The sequence below is a fragment of the Haliotis asinina genome, chromosome 3, assembly GCF_037392515.1.
Source record: "Haliotis asinina isolate JCU_RB_2024 chromosome 3, JCU_Hal_asi_v2, whole genome shotgun sequence".
In the NCBI taxonomy this organism is placed as follows: domain Eukaryota; kingdom Metazoa; phylum Mollusca; class Gastropoda; order Lepetellida; family Haliotidae; genus Haliotis; species Haliotis asinina.
Genome location: NC_090282.1, coordinates 17,032,997 through 17,058,302, shown reverse-complemented (window position 1 = coordinate 17,058,302; position 25,306 = coordinate 17,032,997). Strand labels below are relative to the sequence as shown.

The 25,306-nt window shown below is 38.0% G+C and overlaps 2 protein-coding genes across 2 annotated transcripts in view; both read left to right on the top strand.

Moving 5' to 3' along the window:
- Positions 1 to 19,091, top strand: part of LOC137277561 (tRNA (guanine(10)-N2)-methyltransferase homolog) — a 26,912-nt gene extending 7,821 nt beyond the window's left edge. The window contains exons 10-14 of the mRNA XM_067809353.1: positions 1,109 to 1,276; positions 14,990 to 15,056; positions 16,154 to 16,285; positions 16,592 to 16,712; positions 17,198 to 19,091. Coding sequence (XP_067665454.1) covers positions 1,109 to 1,276; positions 14,990 to 15,056; positions 16,154 to 16,285; positions 16,592 to 16,712; positions 17,198 to 17,443 — 734 coding nt within the window. The 3' untranslated portion in view covers positions 17,444 to 19,091. The remainder of the gene's footprint in view (positions 1 to 1,108; positions 1,277 to 14,989; positions 15,057 to 16,153; positions 16,286 to 16,591; positions 16,713 to 17,197) is intronic.
- The window catches only part of LOC137278736 (uncharacterized), a 27,203-nt gene continuing 20,677 nt past the window's right edge, over positions 18,781 to 25,306 (top strand). The window contains exons 1-3 of the mRNA XM_067811251.1: positions 18,781 to 18,827; positions 19,393 to 19,495; positions 20,571 to 20,732. Of these exons, the coding sequence (XP_067667352.1) occupies positions 18,781 to 18,827; positions 19,393 to 19,495; positions 20,571 to 20,732 (312 nt within the window). The remainder of the gene's footprint in view (positions 18,828 to 19,392; positions 19,496 to 20,570; positions 20,733 to 25,306) is intronic.

The following is a 25,306-nucleotide window of genomic DNA, read 5'->3' as shown; positions in this document are numbered from 1 at the left end:
AAGTCACTGCCTCGTCTGTCCAACCACCTATCCATCCATAATTGTTTTGTTTCTGGAGCATAACTCAAAAGCCATTCAATATTTTTCTGCAAAACTTGGTAGATGTATCAAAATAGTCAACACTTGTCTGTCTGCCCATCCGTCATCATTTTGTTTCTGGAGCATAACTCAAAAACCCTGTTCAGTATTTTTAGACCGAAATTGGTAGATATAATAAATTAATAAACTGTATCTATGCCTTTTGCTATTTACAGAATTTTGGCATTTTTATTTTTTTGTTTTTCCATGGAATGGAATGTTGGGATGAGCTTCGTGTCTGGAGCATAACTCAAAAAACATTCAATACCTTCTACAAAACTTGGTAGATGTATGAGTCAGAACCTAAAGTGGTGCCTTTTGCTATTTACAGGTTTTTGTGATTTATCATTCTCCCAGTTTCCATAGAAATGATTCAGACTTCGTCTCAGTAGGGAGGGATGGGCTTCATTTCTGGAGCACAACTTGAAAACTTCTTAATATCTAAAAACAGTAACTGTCAGATGATTTGACCTGTCAAATATGTCAGGGCTAGGGGGATATGTTATCTTCTTCTTAGGGGACCATTAATAATTTATGGCTATGAGTGTGTGTGCTTCTGTGTGTTTGTACGTGCATTTTGCTGATACCCCCAACACCCACACCCAATACATGTGTACAAAATTGATGACCCCACAAGAAAAAAATAGGTGCCCTCATAGAATCATCATTACCTCCTCTCCCAGCTACCCATAAATTATGAACGGTCCCTAAATTATGCTGGCAAAACGGCAGTCCATACTATGTCTGCTATAGTACTGAATATTTGGTTACATGGGCCATGAATATTAGGTTACATGGGCCATGAATATTAGGTTACATGGGCCATGGTAGACAGGTCAAAGTTAGCAGGGCATATACTTCAATCTGTTTCTACTTTGTCTCTGTACTATATTTTAGGTGAAGGTAGGGAAGCTTTGTGTGACATCAGGCAAGTATAAAAGCACTGCTGATTTTCCCAGATTTGCCTGACAAGGTCAGTAAGAAAACCTAGATCATCTTCCTCACTAACTAGAAGTTTGTTGTGTCCCAGGCAAGCCAAGCCGGCACAACCAGACTAAGAGGGATCCAGGGGAGAGCATCCGAGCCAACCTTCGTCAGTACGGGTTTGAGAAGGCCTACATAGATGTGTTGGTTGGAGACGCCTCGAAGCACAACCTGTGGAGGCATCAAGGAATGTTTGATGCAATCATTACTGACCGTAAGTTCTTTCCCTGCCCATTCACTACAGTAATGAGTTTGTGTTGTGTTGTATTACTTAGTTGGTTTACTACTGGGAGAGCTCACACTGACTACCAGTCTACTCCTTGTACAGAAAGAATGATTGTACCAGAGTATCAAGTACAGAAGGAAGGATTATACCAGAGTACCAAGTACAGGAAGAATGATTATACCAGAGTACCAAATACAAAAGGAATGATTGTACCAGACCATCAAGTACAGAAAGAATGATTGTACCAGAGTATCAAGTACAGAAAAAACGATTATACCAGAGTATCAAGTACAGAAAGAATGATTATACCAGAGTACCAAGTACAGAAAGAATGATTATACCAGAGTACCAAGTACAGAAAGAATGATTGTACCAGAGTATCAAGTACAGAAAGAATGATTGTACCAGAGTACCAAGTAAAGAAAGAATGATTGTACCAGAGTACCAAGTACAGAAAGAGTGATTGTACCAGAGGATCAAGTACAGAAAGACTGATTATACCAGAGAATCAAGAAAAGAGAGAATGATTATACCAGAGTATCTGGTACAGAAAGAATGATTATACCAGAGTATCATGTACAGAAAGAATGATTATACCAAAGTACCAAGTACACAAAGAATGAATATACCAGAGTATCAAGTACAGAAAGAAGGATTATACCAGAGTATCAAGTACAGAAAGACTCATTATACCAGAGTACCAAGTACAGAAAAAATGATTGTACCAGAGCATCAAGTACAGAAAAAACGATTATACCAGAGTATCAAGTACAGAAAGAATGATTATACCAGAGTACCAAGTACAGAAAGAATGATTGTACCAGAGTACCAAGTACAGGAAGACTGATTATACCAGAGTACCAAATACAAAAGGAATGATTTTACCAGAGCATCAAGTGCAGAAAGAATGATTGTACCAGAGTATCAAGTACAGAAAGAATAATTGTACCAGAGTATCAAGTACAGGAAGAACGATTGTACCAGAGTATCAAGTACAGAAAAAATGATTATACCAGAGTATCAAGTACAGAAAGAATGATTATACCAGAGTACCAAGTACAGAAAGAAGGATTATGCCAGAGTACCAAGTACAGGAAGACTGATTATACCAGAACATCAAGTACAGAAAGAATGATTATACCAGAGAATCAAGTAAAGAGAGAATGATTATACCAGATTATCTAGTAGAGAAAGAATGATTATACCAGAGAATCAAGTAAAGAGAGAATGATTATACCAGAGTGTCTAGTACAGAAAGAATGATTATACCAGAGTACCAAGTAAAGAAAAAATGATTATACCAGAGTACCAAGTACAGAAAGAATGTTTATACCAGAGTACCAAGTACAGAAAGAAGGATTGTACCAGAGTATCAAGTACAGAAAGAATGATTGTACCAGAGCATCAAGTACAGAGAGACTGATTATACCAGATTACCAAGTACAGAAAGAACGATTGTACCAGAGTATGAAGTACAGAAAAAATGATTGTACCAGAGTACCAAGTACAGAAAGAATGATTTTACCAGAGCATCAAGTACAGAAAGAATGATTGTACCAGAGTATCAAGTACAGAAAGAATAATTGTGCCAGAGTACCAAGTACAGAAAGAACGATTGTACCAGAGTATGAAGTACAGAAAAAATGATTGTACCAGAGTATCAAGTAGAGAAAGAATGATTATACCAGAGCACCAAGTACAGAAAGAAGGATTATGCCAGAGTACCAAGTACAGAAAAAATGATTGTACCAGAGTATCAAGTACAGAAAAAACGATTATACCAGAGTACCAAGTACAGAAAGAATGATTATACCAGAGTACCAAGTACAGAAAGAATGATTATACCAGAGTATCAAGTACAGAAAGACTGATTATACCAGAGTACCAAGTACAGAAAGAACGATTGTACCAGAGTGTCAAGTACAGAAAGAATGATTGTACCAGAGTACCAAGTAAAGAAAGAATGATTGTACCAGAGTACCAAGTACAGAAAGAACGATTGTACCAGAGGATCTAGTACAGAAAAAATGATTATACCAGAGTATCAAGTACAGAAAGACTGATTATACCAGAGTACCAAGTACAGAAAGAAGGATTATGCCAGAGTACCAAGTACAGGAAGACTGATTATACCAGAACATCAAGTACAGAAAGAATGATTATACCAGAGAATCAAGTAAAGAGAGAATGATTGTACCAGAGTATCTAGTAGAGAAAGAATGATTATACCAGAGAATCAAGTAAAGAGAGAATGATTATACCAGAGTGTCTAGTACAGAAAGAATGATTATACCAGAGTACCAAGTAAAGAAAAAATGATTATACCAGAGTACCAAGTACAGAAAGAATGTTTATACCAGAGTACCAAGTACAGAAAGAAGGATTGTACCAGAGTATCAAGTACAGAAAGAATGATTGTACCAGAGCATCAAGTACAGAGAGAATGATTATACCAGATTACCAAGTACAGAAAGAATGATTGTACCAGAGTATGAAGTACAGAGAAAATGATTGTACCAGAGTACCAAATACAAAAGGAATGATTTTACCAGAGCATCAAGTACAGAAAGAATGATTGTACCAGAGTATCAAGTACAGAAAGAATAATTGTACCAGAGTACCAAGTACAGAAAGAACGATTGTACCAGAGTATCAAGTACAGAAAGAATGATTGTACCAGACTATCAAGTAGAGAAAGAATGATTATACCAGAGCACCAAGTACAGAAAGAAGGATTATGCCAGAGTACCAAGTACAGAAAAAATGATTGTACCAGAGTATCAAGTACAGAAAAAACGATTATACCAGAGTACCAAGTACAGAAAGAATGATTATACCAGAGTACCAAGTACAGAAAGAACGATTGTACCAGAGGATCAAGTACAGAAAAAATGATTATACCAGAGAATCAAGTAAAGAGAGAGTGATTATACCAGAGTATCTGGTACAGAAAGAATGATTATACCAGAGTACCAAGTACAGAAAAAATGATTGTACCAGAGTACCAAGTACAGAAAGAATGTTTATACCAGAGTACCAAGTACAGAAAGAAGGATTGTACCAGAGTATCAAGTACAGAAAGAATGATTATACCAGAGTATCAAGTACAGAAAAAACGATTATACCAGAGTACCAAGTACAGAAAGAATGATTATACCAGAGTACCAAGTACAGAAAGAATGATTATACCAGAGTATCAAGTACAGAAAGACTGATTATACCAGAGTACCAAGTACAGAAAGAACGATTGTACCAGAGTGTCAAGTACAGAAAGAATGATTGTACCAGAGTACCAAGTAAAGAAAGAATGATTGTACCAGAGTACCAAGTACAGAAAGAACGATTGTACCAGAGGATCTAGTACAGAAAAAATGATTATACCAGAGTATCAAGTACAGAAAGACTGATTATACCAGAGTACCAAGTACAGAAAGAAGGATTATGCCAGAGTACCAAGTACAGGAAGACTGATTATACCAGAACATCAAGTACAGAAAGAATGATTATACCAGAGAATCAAGTAAAGAGAGAATGATTGTACCAGAGTATCTAGTAGAGAAAGAATGATTATACCAGAGAATCAAGTAAAGAGAGAATGATTATACCAGAGTGTCTAGTACAGAAAGAATGATTATACCAGAGTACCAAGTAAAGAAAAAATGATTATACCAGAGTACCAAGTACAGAAAGAATGTTTATACCAGAGTACCAAGTACAGAAAGAAGGATTGTACCAGAGTATCAAGTACAGAAAGAATGATTGTACCAGAGCATCAAGTACAGAGAGAATGATTATACCAGATTACCAAGTACAGAAAGAATGATTGTACCAGAGTATGAAGTACAGAGAAAATGATTGTACCAGAGTACCAAATACAAAAGGAATGATTTTACCAGAGCATCAAGTACAGAAAGAATGATTGTACCAGAGTATCAAGTACAGAAAGAATAATTGTACCAGAGTACCAAGTACAGAAAGAACGATTGTACCAGAGTATCAAGTACAGAAAGAATGATTGTACCAGACTATCAAGTAGAGAAAGAATGATTATACCAGAGCACCAAGTGCAGAAAGAAGGATTATGCCAGAGTACCAAGTACAGAAAAAATGATTGTACCAGAGTATCAAGTACAGAAAAAACGATTATACCAGAGTACCAAGTACAGAAAGAATGATTATACCAGAGTACCAAGTACAGAAAGAACGATTGTACCAGAGGATCAAGTACAGAAAAAATGATTATACCAGAGAATCAAGTAAAGAGAGAGTGATTATACCAGAGTATCTGGTACAGAAAGAATGATTATACCAGAGTACCAAGTACAGAAAAAATGATTGTACCAGAGTACCAAGTACAGAAAGAATGTTTATACCAGAGTACCAAGTACAGAAAGAAGGATTGTACCAGAGTATCAAGTACAGAAAGAATGATTATACCAGAGTATCAAGTACAGAAAAAACGATTATACCAGAGTACCAAGTACAGAAAGAATGATTATACCAGAGTACCAAGTACAGAAAGAATGATTATACCAGAGTATCAAGTACAGAAAGACTGATTATACCAGAGTACCAAGTACAGAAAGAACGATTGTACCAGAGTGTGAAGTACAGAAAGAATGATTGTACCAGAGTACCAAGTAAAGAAAGAATGATTGTACCAGAGTACCAAGTACAGAAAGAACGATTGTACCAGAGGATCTAGTACAGAAAAAATGATTATACCAGAGTATCAAGTACAGAAAGACTGATTATACCAGAGTACCAAGTACAGAAAGAAGGATTATGCCAGAGTACCAAGTACAGGAAGACTGATTATACCAGAACATCAAGTACAGAAAGAATGATTATACCAGAGAATCAAGTAAAGAGAGAATGATTGTACCAGAGTATCTAGTAGAGAAAGAATGATTATACCAGAGAATCAAGTAAAGAGAGAATGATTATACCAGAGTGTCTAGTACAGAAAGAATGATTATACCAGAGTACCAAGTAAAGAAAAAATGATTATACCAGAGTACCAAGTACAGAAAGAATGTTTATACCAGAGTACCAAGTACAGAAAGAATGATTATACCAGAGTACCAAGTACAGAAAGAATGATTATACCAGAGTACCAAGTACAGAAAGAATGATTGTACCAGAGTATCAAGTACAGAAAGAATGATTGTACCAGAGTACCAAGTAAAGAAAGAATGATTGTACCAGAGTACCAAGTACAGAAAGAGTGATTGTACCAGAGGATCAAGTACAGAAAGACTGATTATACCAGAGAATCAAGAAAAGAGAGAATGATTATACCAGAGTATCTGGTACAGAAAGAATGATTATACCAGAGTATCATGTACAGAAAGAATGATTATACCAAAGTACCAAGTACACAAAGAATGAATATACCAGAGTATCAAGTACAGAAAGAAGGATTATACCAGAGTATCAAGTACAGAAAGACTCATTATACCAGAGTACCAAGTACAGAAAAAATGATTGTACCAGAGCATCAAGTACAGAAAAAACGATTATACCAGAGTATCAAGTACAGAAAGAATGATTATACCAGAGTACCAAGTACAGAAAGAATGATTGTACCAGAGTACCAAGTACAGGAAGACTGATTATACCAGAGTACCAAATACAAAAGGAATGATTTTACCAGAGCATCAAGTGCAGAAAGAATGATTGTACCAGAGTATCAAGTACAGAAAGAATAATTGTACCAGAGTATCAAGTACAGGAAGAACGATTGTACCAGAGTATGAAGTACAGAAAAAATGATTATACCAGAGTATCAAGTACAGAAAGAATGATTATACCAGAGTACCAAGTACAGAAAGAAGGATTATGCCAGAGTACCAAGTACAGGAAGACTGATTATACCAGAACATCAAGTACAGAAAGAATGATTATACCAGAGAATCAAGTAAAGAGAGAATGATTATACCAGATTATCTAGTAGAGAAAGAATGATTATACCAGAGAATCAAGTAAAGAGAGAATGATTATACCAGAGTGTCTAGTACAGAAAGAATGATTATACCAGAGTACCAAGTAAAGAAAAAATGATTATACCAGAGTACCAAGTACAGAAAGAATGTTTATACCAGAGTACCAAGTACAGAAAGAAGGATTGTACCAGAGTATCAAGTACAGAAAGAATGATTGTACCAGAGCATCAAGTACAGAGAGACTGATTATACCAGATTACCAAGTACAGAAAGAACGATTGTACCAGAGTATGAAGTACAGAAAAAATGATTGTACCAGAGTACCAAGTACAGAAAGAATGATTTTACCAGAGCATCAAGTACAGAAAGAATGATTGTACCAGAGTATCAAGTACAGAAAGAATAATTGTGCCAGAGTACCAAGTACAGAAAGAACGATTGTACCAGAGTATGAAGTACAGAAAAAATGATTGTACCAGAGTATCAAGTAGAGAAAGAATGATTATACCAGAGCACCAAGTACAGAAAGAAGGATTATGCCAGAGTACCAAGTACAGAAAAAATGATTGTACCAGAGTATCAAGTACAGAAAAAACGATTATACCAGAGTACCAAGTACAGAAAGAATGATTATACCAGAGTACCAAGTACAGAAAGAATGATTATACCAGAGTATCAAGTACAGAAAGACTGATTATACCAGAGTACCAAGTACAGAAAGAACGATTGTACCAGAGTGTCAAGTACAGAAAGAATGATTGTACCAGAGTACCAAGTAAAGAAAGAATGATTGTACCAGAGTACCAAGTACAGAAAGAACGATTGTACCAGAGGATCTAGTACAGAAAAAATGATTATACCAGAGTATCAAGTACAGAAAGACTGATTATACCAGAGTACCAAGTACAGAAAGAAGGATTATGCCAGAGTACCAAGTACAGGAAGACTGATTATACCAGAACATCAAGTACAGAAAGAATGATTATACCAGAGAATCAAGTAAAGAGAGAATGATTGTACCAGAGTATCTAGTAGAGAAAGAATGATTATACCAGAGAATCAAGTAAAGAGAGAATGATTATACCAGAGTGTCTAGTACAGAAAGAATGATTATACCAGAGTACCAAGTAAAGAAAAAATGATTATACCAGAGTACCAAGTACAGAAAGAATGTTTATACCAGAGTACCAAGTACAGAAAGAAGGATTGTACCAGAGTATCAAGTACAGAAAGAATGATTGTACCAGAGCATCAAGTACAGAGAGAATGATTATACCAGATTACCAAGTACAGAAAGAATGATTGTACCAGAGTATGAAGTACAGAGAAAATGATTGTACCAGAGTACCAAATACAAAAGGAATGATTTTACCAGAGCATCAAGTACAGAAAGAATGATTGTACCAGAGTATCAAGTACAGAAAGAATAATTGTACCAGAGTACCAAGTACAGAAAGAACGATTGTACCAGAGTATCAAGTACAGAAAGAATGATTGTACCAGACTATCAAGTAGAGAAAGAATGATTATACCAGAGCACCAAGTACAGAAAGAAGGATTATGCCAGAGTACCAAGTACAGAAAAAATGATTGTACCAGAGTATCAAGTACAGAAAAAACGATTATACCAGAGTACCAAGTACAGAAAGAATGATTATACCAGAGTACCAAGTACAGAAAGAACGATTGTACCAGAGGATCAAGTACAGAAAAAATGATTATACCAGAGAATCAAGTAAAGAGAGAGTGATTATACCAGAGTATCTGGTACAGAAAGAATGATTATACCAGAGTACCAAGTACAGAAAAAATGATTGTACCAGAGTACCAAGTACAGAAAGAATGTTTATACCAGAGTACCAAGTACAGAAAGAAGGATTGTACCAGAGTATCAAGTACAGAAAGAATGATTATACCAGAGTATCAAGTACAGAAAAAACGATTATACCAGAGTACCAAGTACAGAAAGAATGATTATACCAGAGTACCAAGTACAGAAAGAATGATTATACCAGAGTATCAAGTACAGAAAGACTGATTATACCAGAGTACCAAGTACAGAAAGAACGATTGTACCAGAGTGTCAAGTACAGAAAGAATGATTGTACCAGAGTACCAAGTAAAGAAAGAATGATTGTACCAGAGTACCAAGTACAGAAAGAACGATTGTACCAGAGGATCTAGTACAGAAAAAATGATTATACCAGAGTATCAAGTACAGAAAGACTGATTATACCAGAGTACCAAGTACAGAAAGAAGGATTATGCCAGAGTACCAAGTACAGGAAGACTGATTATACCAGAACATCAAGTACAGAAAGAATGATTATACCAGAGAATCAAGTAAAGAGAGAATGATTGTACCAGAGTATCTAGTAGAGAAAGAATGATTATACCAGAGAATCAAGTAAAGAGAGAATGATTATACCAGAGTGTCTAGTACAGAAAGAATGATTATACCAGAGTACCAAGTAAAGAAAAAATGATTATACCAGAGTACCAAGTACAGAAAGAATGTTTATACCAGAGTACCAAGTACAGAAAGAATGATTATACCAGAGTACCAAGTACAGAAAGAATGATTATACCAGAGTACCAAGTACAGAAAGAATGATTGTACCAGAGTATCAAGTACAGAAAGAATGATTGTACCAGAGTACCAAGTAAAGAAAGAATGATTGTACCAGAGTACCAAGTACAGAAAGAGTGATTGTACCAGAGGATCAAGTACAGAAAGACTGATTATACCAGAGAATCAAGAAAAGAGAGAATGATTATACCAGAGTATCTGGTACAGAAAGAATGATTATACCAGAGTATCATGTACAGAAAGAATGATTATACCAAAGTACCAAGTACACAAAGAATGAATATACCAGAGTATCAAGTACAGAAAGAAGGATTATACCAGAGTATCAAGTACAGAAAGACTCATTATACCAGAGTACCAAGTACAGAAAAAATGATTGTACCAGAGCATCAAGTACAGAAAAAACGATTATACCAGAGTATCAAGTACAGAAAGAATGATTATACCAGAGTACCAAGTACAGAAAGAATGATTGTACCAGAGTACCAAGTACAGGAAGACTGATTATACCAGAGTACCAAATACAAAAGGAATGATTTTACCAGAGCATCAAGTGCAGAAAGAATGATTGTACCAGAGTATCAAGTACAGAAAGAATAATTGTACCAGAGTATCAAGTACAGGAAGAACGATTGTACCAGAGTATCAAGTACAGAAAAAATGATTATACCAGAGTATCAAGTACAGAAAGAATGATTATACCAGAGTACCAAGTACAGAAAGAAGGATTATGCCAGAGTACCAAGTACAGGAAGACTGATTATACCAGAACATCAAGTACAGAAAGAATGATTATACCAGAGAATCAAGTAAAGAGAGAATGATTATACCAGATTATCTAGTAGAGAAAGAATGATTATACCAGAGAATCAAGTAAAGAGAGAATGATTATACCAGAGTGTCTAGTACAGAAAGAATGATTATACCAGAGTACCAAGTAAAGAAAAAATGATTATACCAGAGTACCAAGTACAGAAAGAATGTTTATACCAGAGTACCAAGTACAGAAAGAAGGATTGTACCAGAGTATCAAGTACAGAAAGAATGATTGTACCAGAGCATCAAGTACAGAGAGACTGATTATACCAGATTACCAAGTACAGAAAGAACGATTGTACCAGAGTATGAAGTACAGAAAAAATGATTGTACCAGAGTACCAAGTACAGAAAGAATGATTTTACCAGAGCATCAAGTACAGAAAGAATGATTGTACCAGAGTATCAAGTACAGAAAGAATAATTGTGCCAGAGTACCAAGTACAGAAAGAACGATTGTACCAGAGTATGAAGTACAGAAAAAATGATTGTACCAGAGTATCAAGTAGAGAAAGAATGATTATACCAGAGCACCAAGTACAGAAAGAAGGATTATGCCAGAGTACCAAGTACAGAAAAAATGATTGTACCAGAGTATCAAGTACAGAAAAAACGATTATACCAGAGTACCAAGTACAGAAAGAATGATTATACCAGAGTACCAAGTACAGAAAGAATGATTATACCAGAGTATCAAGTACAGAAAGACTGATTATACCAGAGTACCAAGTACAGAAAGAACGATTGTACCAGAGTGTCAAGTACAGAAAGAATGATTGTACCAGAGTACCAAGTAAAGAAAGAATGATTGTACCAGAGTACCAAGTACAGAAAGAACGATTGTACCAGAGGATCTAGTACAGAAAAAATGATTATACCAGAGTATCAAGTACAGAAAGACTGATTATACCAGAGTACCAAGTACAGAAAGAAGGATTATGCCAGAGTACCAAGTACAGGAAGACTGATTATACCAGAACATCAAGTACAGAAAGAATGATTATACCAGAGAATCAAGTAAAGAGAGAATGATTGTACCAGAGTATCTAGTAGAGAAAGAATGATTATACCAGAGAATCAAGTAAAGAGAGAATGATTATACCAGAGTGTCTAGTACAGAAAGAATGATTATACCAGAGTACCAAGTAAAGAAAAAATGATTATACCAGAGTACCAAGTACAGAAAGAATGTTTATACCAGAGTACCAAGTACAGAAAGAAGGATTGTACCAGAGTATCAAGTACAGAAAGAATGATTGTACCAGAGCATCAAGTACAGAGAGAATGATTATACCAGATTACCAAGTACAGAAAGAATGATTGTACCAGAGTATGAAGTACAGAGAAAATGATTGTACCAGAGTACCAAATACAAAAGGAATGATTTTACCAGAGCATCAAGTACAGAAAGAATGATTGTACCAGAGTATCAAGTACAGAAAAAACGATTATACCAGAGTACCAAGTACAGAAAGAATGATTATACCAGAGTACCAAGTACAGAAAGAACGATTGTACCAGAGGATCAAGTACAGAAAAAATGATTATACCAGAGAATCAAGTAAAGAGAGAGTGATTATACCAGAGTATCTGGTACAGAAAGAATGATTATACCAGAGTACCAAGTACAGAAAAAATGATTGTACCAGAGTACCAAGTACAGAAAGAATGTTTATACCAGAGTACCAAGTACAGAAAGAAGGATTGTACCAGAGTATCAAGTACAGAAAGAATGATTATACCAGAGTATCAAGTACAGAAAAAACGATTATACCAGAGTACCAAGTACAGAAAGAATGATTATACCAGAGTACCAAGTACAGAAAGAATGATTATACCAGAGTATCAAGTACAGAAAGACTTATTATACCAGAGTACCAAGTACAGAAAGAACGATTGTACCAGAGTGTCAAGTACAGAAAGAATGATTGTACCAGAGTACCAAGTAAAGAAAGAATGATTGTACCAGAGTACCAAGTACAGAAAGAACGATTGTACCAGAGGATCTAGTACAGAAAAAATGATTATACCAGAGTATCAAGTACAGAAAGACTGATTATACCAGAGTACCAAGTACAGAAAGAAGGATTATGCCAGAGTACCAAGTACAGGAAGACTGATTATACCAGAACATCAAGTACAGAAAGAATGATTATACCAGAGAATCAAGTAAAGAGAGAATGATTGTACCAGAGTATCTAGTAGAGAAAGAATGATTATACCAGAGAATCAAGTAAAGAGAGAATGATTATACCAGAGTGTCTAGTACAGAAAGAATGATTATACCAGAGTACCAAGTAAAGAAAAAATGATTATACCAGAGTACCAAGTACAGAAAGAATGTTTATACCAGAGTACCAAGTACAGAAAGAAGGATTGTACCAGAGTATCAAGTACAGAAAGAATGATTGTACCAGAGCATCAAGTACAGAGAGAATGATTATACCAGATTACCAAGTACAGAAAGAATGATTGTACCAGAGTATGAAGTACAGAGAAAATGATTGTACCAGAGTACCAAATACAAAAGGAATGATTTTACCAGAGCATCAAGTACAGAAAGAATGATTGTACCAGAGTATCAAGTACAGAAAGAATAATTGTACCAGAGTACCAAGTACAGAAAGAACGATTGTACCAGAGTATCAAGTACAGAAAGAATGATTGTACCAGACTATCAAGTAGAGAAAGAATGATTATACCAGAGCACCAAGTACAGAAAGAAGGATTATGCCAGAGTACCAAGTACAGAAAAAATGATTGTACCAGAGTATCAAGTACAGAAAAAACGATTATACCAGAGTACCAAGTACAGAAAGAATGATTATACCAGAGTACCAAGTACAGAAAGAACGATTGTACCAGAGGATCAAGTACAGAAAAAATGATTATACCAGAGAATCAAGTAAAGAGAGAGTGATTATACCAGAGTATCTGGTACAGAAAGAATGATTATACCAGAGTACCAAGTACAGAAAAAATGATTGTACCAGAGTACCAAGTACAGAAAGAATGTTTATACCAGAGTACCAAGTACAGAAAGAAGGATTGTACCAGAGTATCAAGTACAGAAAGAATGATTGTACCAGAGTATCAAGTACAGAAAACACGATTATACCAGAGTATCAAGTACAGAAAGAATGATTATACCAGAGTACCAAGTACAGAAAGAATGATTTTACCAGAGTATCAAGTACAGAAAGACTGATTATACCAGAGTACCAAGTACAGAAAGAACGATTGTACCAGAGTATCAAGTACAGAAAGAATGATTGTACCAGAGTACCAAGTAAAGAAAGAATGATTGTACCAGAGTACCAAGTACAGAAAGAACGATTGTACCAGAGGATCAAGTACAGAAAAAATGATTATACCAGAGAATCAAGTAAAGAGAGAATGATTATACCAGAGTATCTGGTACAGAAAGAATGATTATACCAGAGTACCAAGTACAGAAAAATTGATTATACCAGAGTACCAAGTACAGAAAGAATGTTTATACCAGAGTACCAAGTACAGAAAGAAGGATTGTACCAGAGTATCAAGTACAGAAAGAATGATTGTACCAGAGTACCAAGTACAGAAAGAATGATTATTCCAGAGTACCAAGTACAGAAAGAATTATTGTACCAGAGTACCAAGTACAGAAAGACTGATTATACCAGAGTACCAAATAAAAAAGGAATGATTTTACCAGAGCATCAAGTACAGAAAGAATGATTGTACCAGAGTATCAAGTACAGAAAAAATGATTATACCAGAGTATCAAGTACAGAAAGAATGATTATACCAGAGTACCAAGTACAGAAAGAAGGATTATGCCAGAGTACTATGTACAGGAAGACTGATTATACCAGAACATCAAGTACAGAAAGAATGATTATACCAGAGAATCAAGTAAAGAGAGAATGATTGTACCAGAGTATCTAGTACAGAAAGAATGATTATACCAGAGAATCAAGTAAAGAGAGAATGATTCTACCAGAGTATCTAGTACAGAAAGAATGATTATACCAGAGTACCAAGTACAGAAAAAATGATTATACCAGAGTATCAAGTACAGAAAGAATGATTATACCTGAGTGTCAAGTGCAGCCATAATATAATGCTAATGTATGACACCTCTGACTATCTTAGCGCTAAGACAGCTCCGACAATCTAGACCCAGATACATACTCTACACATGTCCTTGACCTTACATTTTTAAAATTTTCTTTTGAGACTATATTTATGTGAATTATGTATATTTATGTGAGAACTACTTTAAACTATCCTCTCAAGTTTCAGTCTGCAGTAGTGCTGCCAGGTCTGATGAAGTATGTGAATCTTTCTTGTGTATTTCATGTCCAGCTCCCTATGGAATCCGGGAACCAGCCAAGAAGATCGGCAACAATGAGAAGGAGATCTCTGAGGATGAGTCAGTATAGAACTGTATTTCAGCAACCTGCACTTGTCGTACATGGCAACTAACATAATCTGCTGGTCAGGCACTGGATTTCCTGGTCTGGACAGTTATTTGCTGACTACTGTCATATGGCTGGAACATTGGGGGAGTGCAGTATTCTGCAAACAGGGAAGCAATCACAAGACATTTGATAGGTCTTCTTATGTCAGTGACCCGTGAAGGTCGGGGGTATAATAGGCCTTCAGCAACCCATGCTTGCCATAAAACGTGACTGTGTTTGTTGAAGAGGCGACTAACAGAATCGAGTGGTCAGGCTTGCTGACTTGGTTGACACATGTCATCAGTTCCCAGTTGTGCAGATCAGTGCTCATGTTGTTGATCATGGGATTTTCTGGTTCAGACTCAATTATTTACAGACCGCCGCCATATAGCTGGAATAATGCTGAGTGCAGCGTAAAACTCAACTCACTCACTCACTTCATATGTCAGTGCCATTGTGACATCAATGAAGGAATCCATGCCGTTTTATGATAGTTGTGTACACCATGATACAATGTTGTTGGCAACGTCTTCTCCATACACTCCATCCATAGCTGCAGGTAACCCATACTTGTCGACTAAAATGGGATTGGGTGGTCAGACTTACTGACTTGATGCTCATGCTCATGCTCTTGATCACTGGATTGTCTGGTCCAGACTCTATTATTTACAGACAACCACTATATAGCTGGAATATTGCTGAGTGCGGCGTAATACTAAACTGACTCACGCCAGAGCTACAGACAAGTAGATGCAGCGTTCATGCTCCCTGGGTGTGGGATTCCCATGGCCCAGCTTCACAAAGAGATTGTAGTGCTGTGACTGTTGGATGTCTGATGTAGAGATACAGCAGTTATATAGTTATGATTGCTTTATTAAACCAGGTCCATGCACTGTGATACAAGGCAACTGACTGGATCAGTCAGCCAGGCTCTGTGATAGCAACAACTGGTTTGTCAGGTCAAGACTCAGTGTTTTATAGGCTCTAGTTTGATTGTTACATATTGCTTAGTCAGCATTAAACAAGAAACAAGCAAAACCTACTTGTGACCTATCTGTTCACTTCACAGCAGGGAGAATCATATCCCTCAGCGCCAACAGTACCAGCTGTCTGACATATTTAAGGATCTTCTCAACTTCTCCGCTAAGTTTCTCCGTCTTCATGGTCGTCTAGTCTTTTGGTTCCCCACAATCCGAACAGAGTAAGTAACAGACATCCTCATGTACACAGCCCTGTGGCTGATCAACAGTTTTTGGATGTATAACCATTCAGCTCACTGATTCATCAGTTGAGAATGTTGCTTAATTCATTAACAGCATGTCATTCTATACATCTTGTAGAGTTGAGAATATATTCGTGTCAAGGAATGGAGAAATATTCCCATTGTGTGAGACTTACATTAAGGGCATTACATATTCCCTCTTTCTCAAAAATATAACTCGTTCTCTCTCTCTGTCTCTCACTCACTCACTCATGCAAGGAGACTACTGTAGTGTTTATCCTGCAGGTACTCTGATGCCAATGTGCCACGACACCCGTGCTTCCAGGTCGTGGCCAACTCAGAACAATGTCTGACAACTCGTGTGGGCCGTAGACTCATCACCATGGAGAAGGTGCAAGAACATCAGGTAGGACACCTCCCCCATAGAGAGGACACCTCCTCAATAGACAGGACACCTCCCCTATAGACAGGACACCTCCTGCATAGACAGGACACCACCCCTATAGACAGGAAACATCTTGTGTAGACAGGACACCTCCCCCATAGACAGGACACCTCTCCTATAGACAGGACACCTCCCCCATAGACAGGACACCTTCCCTGCCTGTTAACTCATGTGGGTCATAGACTCATCACCATGGAGAAGGTGCAAGAACACCAGGTATGACACCCCCATAGACATTACACCTCTATAGACAGGACACCTCCCTGTAGACAGAAAACCCCCTTGTACACAGAACACCTCACTTGTAATAAGGGCATCTCTAGAGTAGTTTTTGAATGTTGATGATGGCATCTCTCCTCATGTTCTCACATACACTAAATGTTGCAATAGTCATTTGGAGACTGCCATGAATCCTCCTCATCTTAATTTCATTGTGCATCTTTTAGGAGGAGGAGGATGACTTTGGAGCTTCGTATGATGTCGATCACTTTGCTGGGGCCTCCTTCCGTGACAGATATTTCCGGTCATTATCCAGAGACACATCGCCGAACAGTCCCAGAAATCAAAGGAAAAACAACCACAAAGCTAGTGAAGTGTGTGTAGAAAGTAGCATTGATTCCTTGACATTATCTGTTGAAAAGTCTGACAGTGGTGAGGTGCTAGTAGAACCTGACAGCAGCTCTGGCACATGACAGAATGAGAGAAGAGAACACTTTCTGAAGGCACTTGGCAGACTCAGTGAAGAGAATTCTGTTATTGTACAAGGCACATGACAGCTGTTTTTGAAGAGAGAGTTAATGCATTTAGTTTTACAACTCAGTCAACCCAGTCAGTGAGTCTGATCAACCGATCCCCTCAGGTGCCTCTCACAACAAGGGTTACTGAAGATCAATTCTAACCTTGATCTTCAGGGTCGATTCAGTGAAGAGAATTCTGTTATTGTACAAGGCACATGACAGCTGTTTTTGAAGAGTGAGTTAATGAATTTAGTTTTACAACCCAGTCAACCCAGTCAGTGAGTCTGATCAACCAATCCCCTCAGGTGCCTCTCACAACAAGGGTTACTGAAGATTAATTCTAACCTTGATCTTCAGGGTCGATTCAGTGAAGAGAATTTTGTACACATTTTGTAGACACATGGCAGACTGGGCAAAGAGGATGATGGTCACTTTATGTACAGTTCATGGCACGCCAACAGAGAGAAGTAATGTTGATACACATTCTAACATTCAACAAGCAGTCATCCAATAGGGAATGTCCAGCTGTGAGGATCCTGTATTTGTGAAATTATTCACACTGATCCTCAGGTCCACATGAAGATGTTACATGTAGTAATTGAAACATGAAATGAACTTTGAAACCCCGTGAAACATACACTGACTTGAGAATTATATGCAAAGTATCAGAAAATAACAAACTACACTATACTCATCTCATACAAACTAAAATGTGCTTCTTACTGTTTTATAAATGAGTGTCAGGGATAATCCTATCTGATGGGCTGAGTCCATGAATCATTACTATCAAATCAGACCTTACAGTTTCTGGTTTACAAAACCAACTGATAAATACAAAAAGAAATTAGACATAAAAATACTTAGTGTTGGGGATGTACAATGTGAAATGAAATAGCACATGCAACTGTACGCAAGAAATTTTGAATAGACTGCATAAAACAGCAAATAATCAACTGTCATTTGTATCCTCTGATGGTCATACTCCCCTGATGATTTGAGTATTACCAGCAATACTAAACTGAAAGTTCAAAAGCACTTGGGATATAACAATTTATCTGGACTGGCTGTTATGTCTTTTGCTCAAACCTGTTCTGTTATCCCTTTTGTGTCACCTTTGACTTCTATATGCCTTTCAAGGACATTACTTTATCATTTTAGGCCACATACACTGAATTTTGCCAAACCTGTGTAAACCATCTAAAACATACATTCATGGCATTTTTGGGTGCGAGGAGTGTGGGTTTTATCTATTTCACCTTGGGGAACAGCATGAATGGACTTGCCCTTTGTGCATGTTAGGAAATCAGGCGCAGATTGTCTGCAAGCTGCACCACACTTTGTAAGTGATACTAGCTGTTCTAGTTGACTGACAACTGCTGGAAAGTGTTGATCTCACAATCGGAACAAAGTCTTGACCTTCACTTAAAAGTGATATTGCTGCATGTGTACAGGTTAAGGACAAAAGGTTTGTGTCTTCATCATATGAGCTTTTGGTCAGATTTTAACAATTTATAGGATGTTGATTGTACGTTAATATGTTAAATATGAGTCTGTGATATGCAGTATAACATGCAAATAAATAGTCATCCGTTCGTTTATTTTTTATCCTCCCGCCTCAAGCACATGGAACACGTATCTTCAGCTTTAAGGGTTCCGGGTAGTTTATGTCATTGCCCAGAATTCCATATTTTATTTATTAAAGGTTGTTGTAATCAATTAGATGTATCACTGTGGTCTGATCATCTGTCAGGTGTGCAGTTTGCAACCTATGCATCATTAATTGAGGTGTGGATTTCAGCGCTGCGGTGATGGTATGTGCCATTCAAGAGTATTACATCAATACTTAATGTACAAAAAATAATCTCTCCTTCACCCAACCTATGACCCCGGTTATCTGCGTTCAGTCCAGATAAGAAAGGCAAGCAGAAGGAGAGTGACAGACAACGGGAAGAGGGGGACAGACCAGCAGAATGGCAAGCCAAGGACAAGGATCGAGAGCACTGGCTGGTTAGTTCATCTGGCTGAGTGTCATCATGACTTTCCCCGGTAGTCTCTGTGTAAACTGTTCACCCTGCTTCACACAGTTGTACTGGGTGAATAAAAACGACCTTTCTTTGTATGTCACCACGACAGTATATTTTAAGAGTGTAAGAGATGTTACACAAGCCATTACATAGGGTTACTTGATACTCTCCAACAGTCTGTCCATAGTGTAGTGGACAGAGCTTGTGTTTGGAGACTGGAATGACTGTGGTTTGGTGCCCGGTCATACCTAGTATTGATACTTTTTGTTGCCTTGTCTGACGTTACAGATGAAGCAAGCTCAGGTTGTCTACACTTCCCCATTGACATATCAAGTCGGTTTGCATTCAAGTGAACCGACGAATAGTAAGAAAGCACGCACACGCACAACAAAAACAACATTTCAATTCTTTGCTTACTACATGTGCATGTTATGCAATCATGTTCGCAATTTAAGTGCTGCTTTAAGGGTCTCCTTCCACAAAGCAACTGTTACTGATGTTAATCTGAACTTAAGTCCCATTCTTTAAGTTACCTTTGTGATTTACGATCACCTCAGTGCTTTGTGAAAGGAGGCCTGAATATTAATTGTGAGTAAATGCGAACATTTTCATTATCGAATATTGTATGTACAACACACATGGAAACCGCAAGATTTCGATATGCAACCAACAGAGGCACTAGTCATATTTACACCCTATATGTAAAACCTCAAGAGGATATCCGTGGATTACACTCTTTATTTCATGTCCAACAATAATCCGTCAGTGAATATTTTTTTAATAACAACTTACTGGACATCATGGCAACATTAACTCATAACCCATGAAATCAGGAGTCACTGAAAGCTTCCAAGACGACTGAGCAGTATCTTAAACTTTAACACTCCAGTCTTAAGGCGTAGAGTTTGACGTTGGACCATATCGATACGAAATATGAAGCACATTTCCAGGATGTCGCTGTCCTACTGTTTCTAAAAGCGGAATAAAACCAAACTCCCTGATTCCACCCTATCGCTCACACCAATGCCTCAACAGCACTGGCCTGCGACCACTGTCAGTCGTTGACACTGCTGAGCAACCCTTGGAGCCGTGATCTCTTTCTGAAGCTGCGGTACGTGACAGGAGACGACCACAGTCTATTGGTGCCAGTAGTGACCAAGGACGCCTCACACAACGCGACATCGTCAGAACAGTACACGCCATTCCTTGTCACCAAACATGTGAGTACCTGTTTCCACGTATTTAGTGATCATATATCCATGCTAATAGTTAGTCTTCACTGAGCATCAGCATTCACTTAAGCATTGGTATGCAGGTCTCTGCTTCCCGCACCAGGTATACGTTAAAGTTAAAAGGTGTGTCATACCTCTGAAGCATTAACCCCATCTACTTTGGAGGTGTATTGTGTAATCATGCCATGACATAGGACTGAGTGATGTGGACGTGCTAGAGTTGGTCCCTGAAATTGGTCCGAAATAGCTGGTGTTTTTTTCATCTGTTTGGTTCATGAAAACTTGACAATGTAAATGTGTGTGTTTTTGACAAGAATCGTTGTGTTTATTAACTAGGACAAACTATAACTGAACTGTAATTACAGATGTGCATCACGGCATTGTCCACATGTGCAGAGCAACTGGGTACATCCTGAGTCTTTGCTAGTGTGACCACGGTAACTGATAAAATGTGAACATGTATTACAGTTTTAGTAATCAGAAACTGAAATATGTTGATTTATAACTCAGATCGTGTTGATTTACATCAGTAACTTTGAATGACCTGAATGACCTGTGGGAACAAGCCAAGATGACCTGTACAATATTACGATTGTAAATTCAACAGTACTATTATGCACGCACGTACAAGTACATGTCTACGGAGCTGCATGTTTTGTTTGCTTTTGTGGGGGAAAGTAATTTGAATCGTTTATTAAATTAGCGTCCGGATAATAGAATCTATTAGATCAATGAGAACATTACAGACCCAGCGTCCTGGCTCGGCGCCGCTCTATCCCCTGGGTAATCTTGGCCTGAATTGGAGGATTCACCACTCAAAATTTGTTCAAATTTCATTAGTTCAGGTGACTATCTGATTATAATTTGGCAGCTGCCATAACCCTTATGATTAAAGCTGCTTCGCTTTGAACTTCAAACTTAATTTCTCTAAGCCGTTGTATATTCCAGGAGAATTATTAGCGCAGGGATTGGCCGATATGTGATTTGTAGTAAAGTCATGCAATATTTGGTACACATTTTCATCCGTTTATGCCTAATTCTCCTGAAACGTAGCCTGCTCCCATTCGGGCATATACACAAATAAAAACAGGGCGGCTACAAATCCGTCACATTTTGAAAACCTAACTTTTAAAACTGACTATAACTAATCTGCCATGGTGACTGCCGTGATGTCTCCACCTCAGAATATACATGCCAGTTTAATCGTTTGTCTGCACAATGGACATAATTGTTTTGAATGAAAGAATACAACTCAAAACAAAAAAACCCCAAAACAACAAAACCCAAGATGAGCCCTCGGCGTATCAGCAAATGAACCAGCCAATCGGCAGCCGTCTTTACACTTGAGTGCACCCCTACCCGCTATGGCTGAGTTCGGTCTCCCAAAGGCTTCGTTTCGAGGGAAGTAAGCCCAAGTACAAAATATTGCACTTTTGAATCGCGATTGTACGCTTATGATTTTTTATTTGTTTTTTTTTTACAAGCAGCAATGTGTCACGAATAAGTGATAATTGTGTTTTAATTATGTTTGATTTTTTGGTTGCATGTGACCTTTAATGTTCGCAGTGTTGAACGAAAAAAAAGGGTACATGTTTTGCTCGCATATAAGAAGACTTGTCATATCCCCTGTGCTGCGCAACCCCATTTGCGCTGCAGCGTGCCTGTGGGCAAACGAAGCTGTGTAAATACCAATAGTGCGATACAGTACATAATCACTGATGTCTGATTCTTGATGTCGTCATCCCGCGCAGCAAATATATATACGCAATGACGGCAGGAGAGTGATCATCGTCTCAATCAGACTTCAGATAATAATCATATGATCGTTGTAATTTACATTTCACATTCAGGTATTGGTTAATTCGGACAGATTCAATAAATATTTCAGAGAAGGATATTCAAATCTGGAGTCTGGCTTTGTTGTGAGGCTCAGTACTAAATAATGATTAATAGTTAGTGTCATAAAAAGTATATATTAAACGTCTCAACAAATATTTCACATCAAGAAATTTGAAACCATGTGTCTAACTTTACCGCGCGACTATGTATGATTGGTGCTGTTCCCGTGTCTGTGACGGAGCTTGCCCATATAGTGTGGGTGCTATGCCCAATATAAAATATTAACAATACCCAACTCTTACTTCAAAATTCTAAAATGCCAAATATTGCTGCTGATGCCTTAATGCTGACACATGATACGAATGAGGCTGCACTTATCAACAATAACACATAGTATATCCTGAACAGAGTCCCTTTACGTACACAGAGATAAATGAGTCCTGATGACCTGTCTTGTACACAATGTCCGTCTTGAAGATGTCCGTGAGGTTGTTTCTGTATGAATCTCCATGTTGATGGCTGTGATAAGATCTCTGCAGGAGAGACGCAAGTACTTGGTTAGTCTGTGGTATCTCGCTTTCCACCCTTCACTTGTAGGTTGTCCATTAGGTGGTTGCTGCATGAAGCTCCATTCAAGATGGAGGCATTGAGGGTCCATGTTTATCAAGACGCTTGCAATCTTTTAGTTTTGACCTAGAACGTGTGAGTGAGTTAGTGAGTTTAGTTTTACGCCGCACTCAGCAATATTCCAGCTATATGGCGGCGGTCTGTAAATAATCGAGTCTGGACGAGGCAATCCAGTGATCTAAAACATGAGCATCGATCTGCGCAATGGGGAACCGATGACATGTGTTAACCAAGTCAGCGAGCCTGACCACCCGATCCCGTTAGTCGCCTCTTATGACAAGCACAGTCACCTTTTATGGCAAACATGGGTTGGTGAAGGCCTATTATACCCCGGGACCTTCACGAGTCCCTGGAACGTGTAGAATTATCATTGATACGCGATGTTAATGGTAGGCACGTAGAGATTTCAAGATCTGAAGTTAACTAAAACGTTGTCACTGCGTGGTATGTGGTCTTTGACTGGGATATTAGCTCATGATTAAGATGAACAACACGTTGAATGTATGTATGTATGTATGTATGTATGTATGTATGTATGTATGTATGTATGTATGTATGTATGTATGTATGTATGTATGTATGTATGTATGTAAACAAAGGAAGTGACAAAGAGGTACAGGGTAACTGACAAGACAATGTACGCTGCGGTAGTGATAAGGATGAAGGTTGCAGGATAAAGTAATAACAAACAAGTTCCATGTGGCTTGGTCACATAGCTTATGGTTTTTACATGTATTTGGACGATTAGACCCTACAACGGGTGTATTACAAATGTAATCATGAATGCATTTATTTTTGCTTAAGTACATCACAAACATTTTCCCTCCAGGTGTATGGATGAATTATCCGGTTAATGAAGGCCATGGGCACTTGGGTGCATACTCTGCGATATGCCTGATCAAGTTTAGCTGCAGTTGTCTGCCTTGATTGGAGGCCATTCAGTTTTCTATGAATCTAGTCCCAAAGGCATTCTATTGGCCTCAGATCCGGAATGAGTGCAGGCCACTGTAGGGTGTGAATCTCATGTTGTCTTACTGAATGAATGAGTGAGTTTAGTTTTACGCCGCATCAATATTCCAGCTATATGGCGGCGGTCTGTAAATAATCGAGTCTGGACCAGACAATCCAGTGATCAACAGCATGAGCATCGAGCTGCTCAAATGTGAATCGATGACGTGTGTCAACCAAGTCAGCGAGCCTGACCACCCGGTCTCGTCAGTCGACTCTTACGACAAGCCGAGTCGGCTTTTATGGCAAGCGGGAATGTCTGTGGAAGTCCAATGTCACCCTGGCAGTGTGGGCACAAGCGTTGTCTTGCTTTATGCAATGGTAATTTCACTTTATTCGATTTTCATTTTTGGTTTAAAGTGAAATTAACCGGTACGTTTTCAATGCATGCAGACTACAGTGACCTGACACCGCTGCCACAGTCGTTAGGGTAGTCAGGATAAGCAAGTGCGCTTTCATTTTCAAGAATGCTATACGGAACCTTTCACCACGTATGTTATTTACAAGCAAACAAGGATAAGTTGAGCACCGATTGGGAAATCGATCCGCAATAGCATGGGCGGCATGTTCAGCTTGACCTGATCAAGTGAATACTTAATGCATTGCGTGACCGTGGCTGGTTATGGAAGTGTGCACATTTGTCAGCTGATTGCTAACATATGCGAGCAGCAGAGACAAGGTCACCGTTTGACATCTCAATGCCGAGGAATGGTCAGCAATGTCCTAACTTTCTTTAATAAAGAAACTACAGGTTGTTATTTTTACCCCGATTCGTGCGGTAACGTATCCATGTATGCATGTTTCGCATTAATAACATTCTCTGCTCCCCAATGTGATGATTCGAAGTTAACTCGACCTGCCGATTGTGCCTCCCGTGTCTTGCATATGTAGAGAAGCTCAGGTCCAGCTTAACATGTTGTAGCGAAATATAATTTATGCATCAGTTTCTGTCTAAAGGGATTTATTTGATAGATCTTATAGAATCAGAGGCATTTTGTCACTGGTTGGATAATCACTGGGCGATAGCAGGAATTCAGGTGGTACGTTGTTCAAGATAATTACAAGATGAATGCACATGATGTATCACA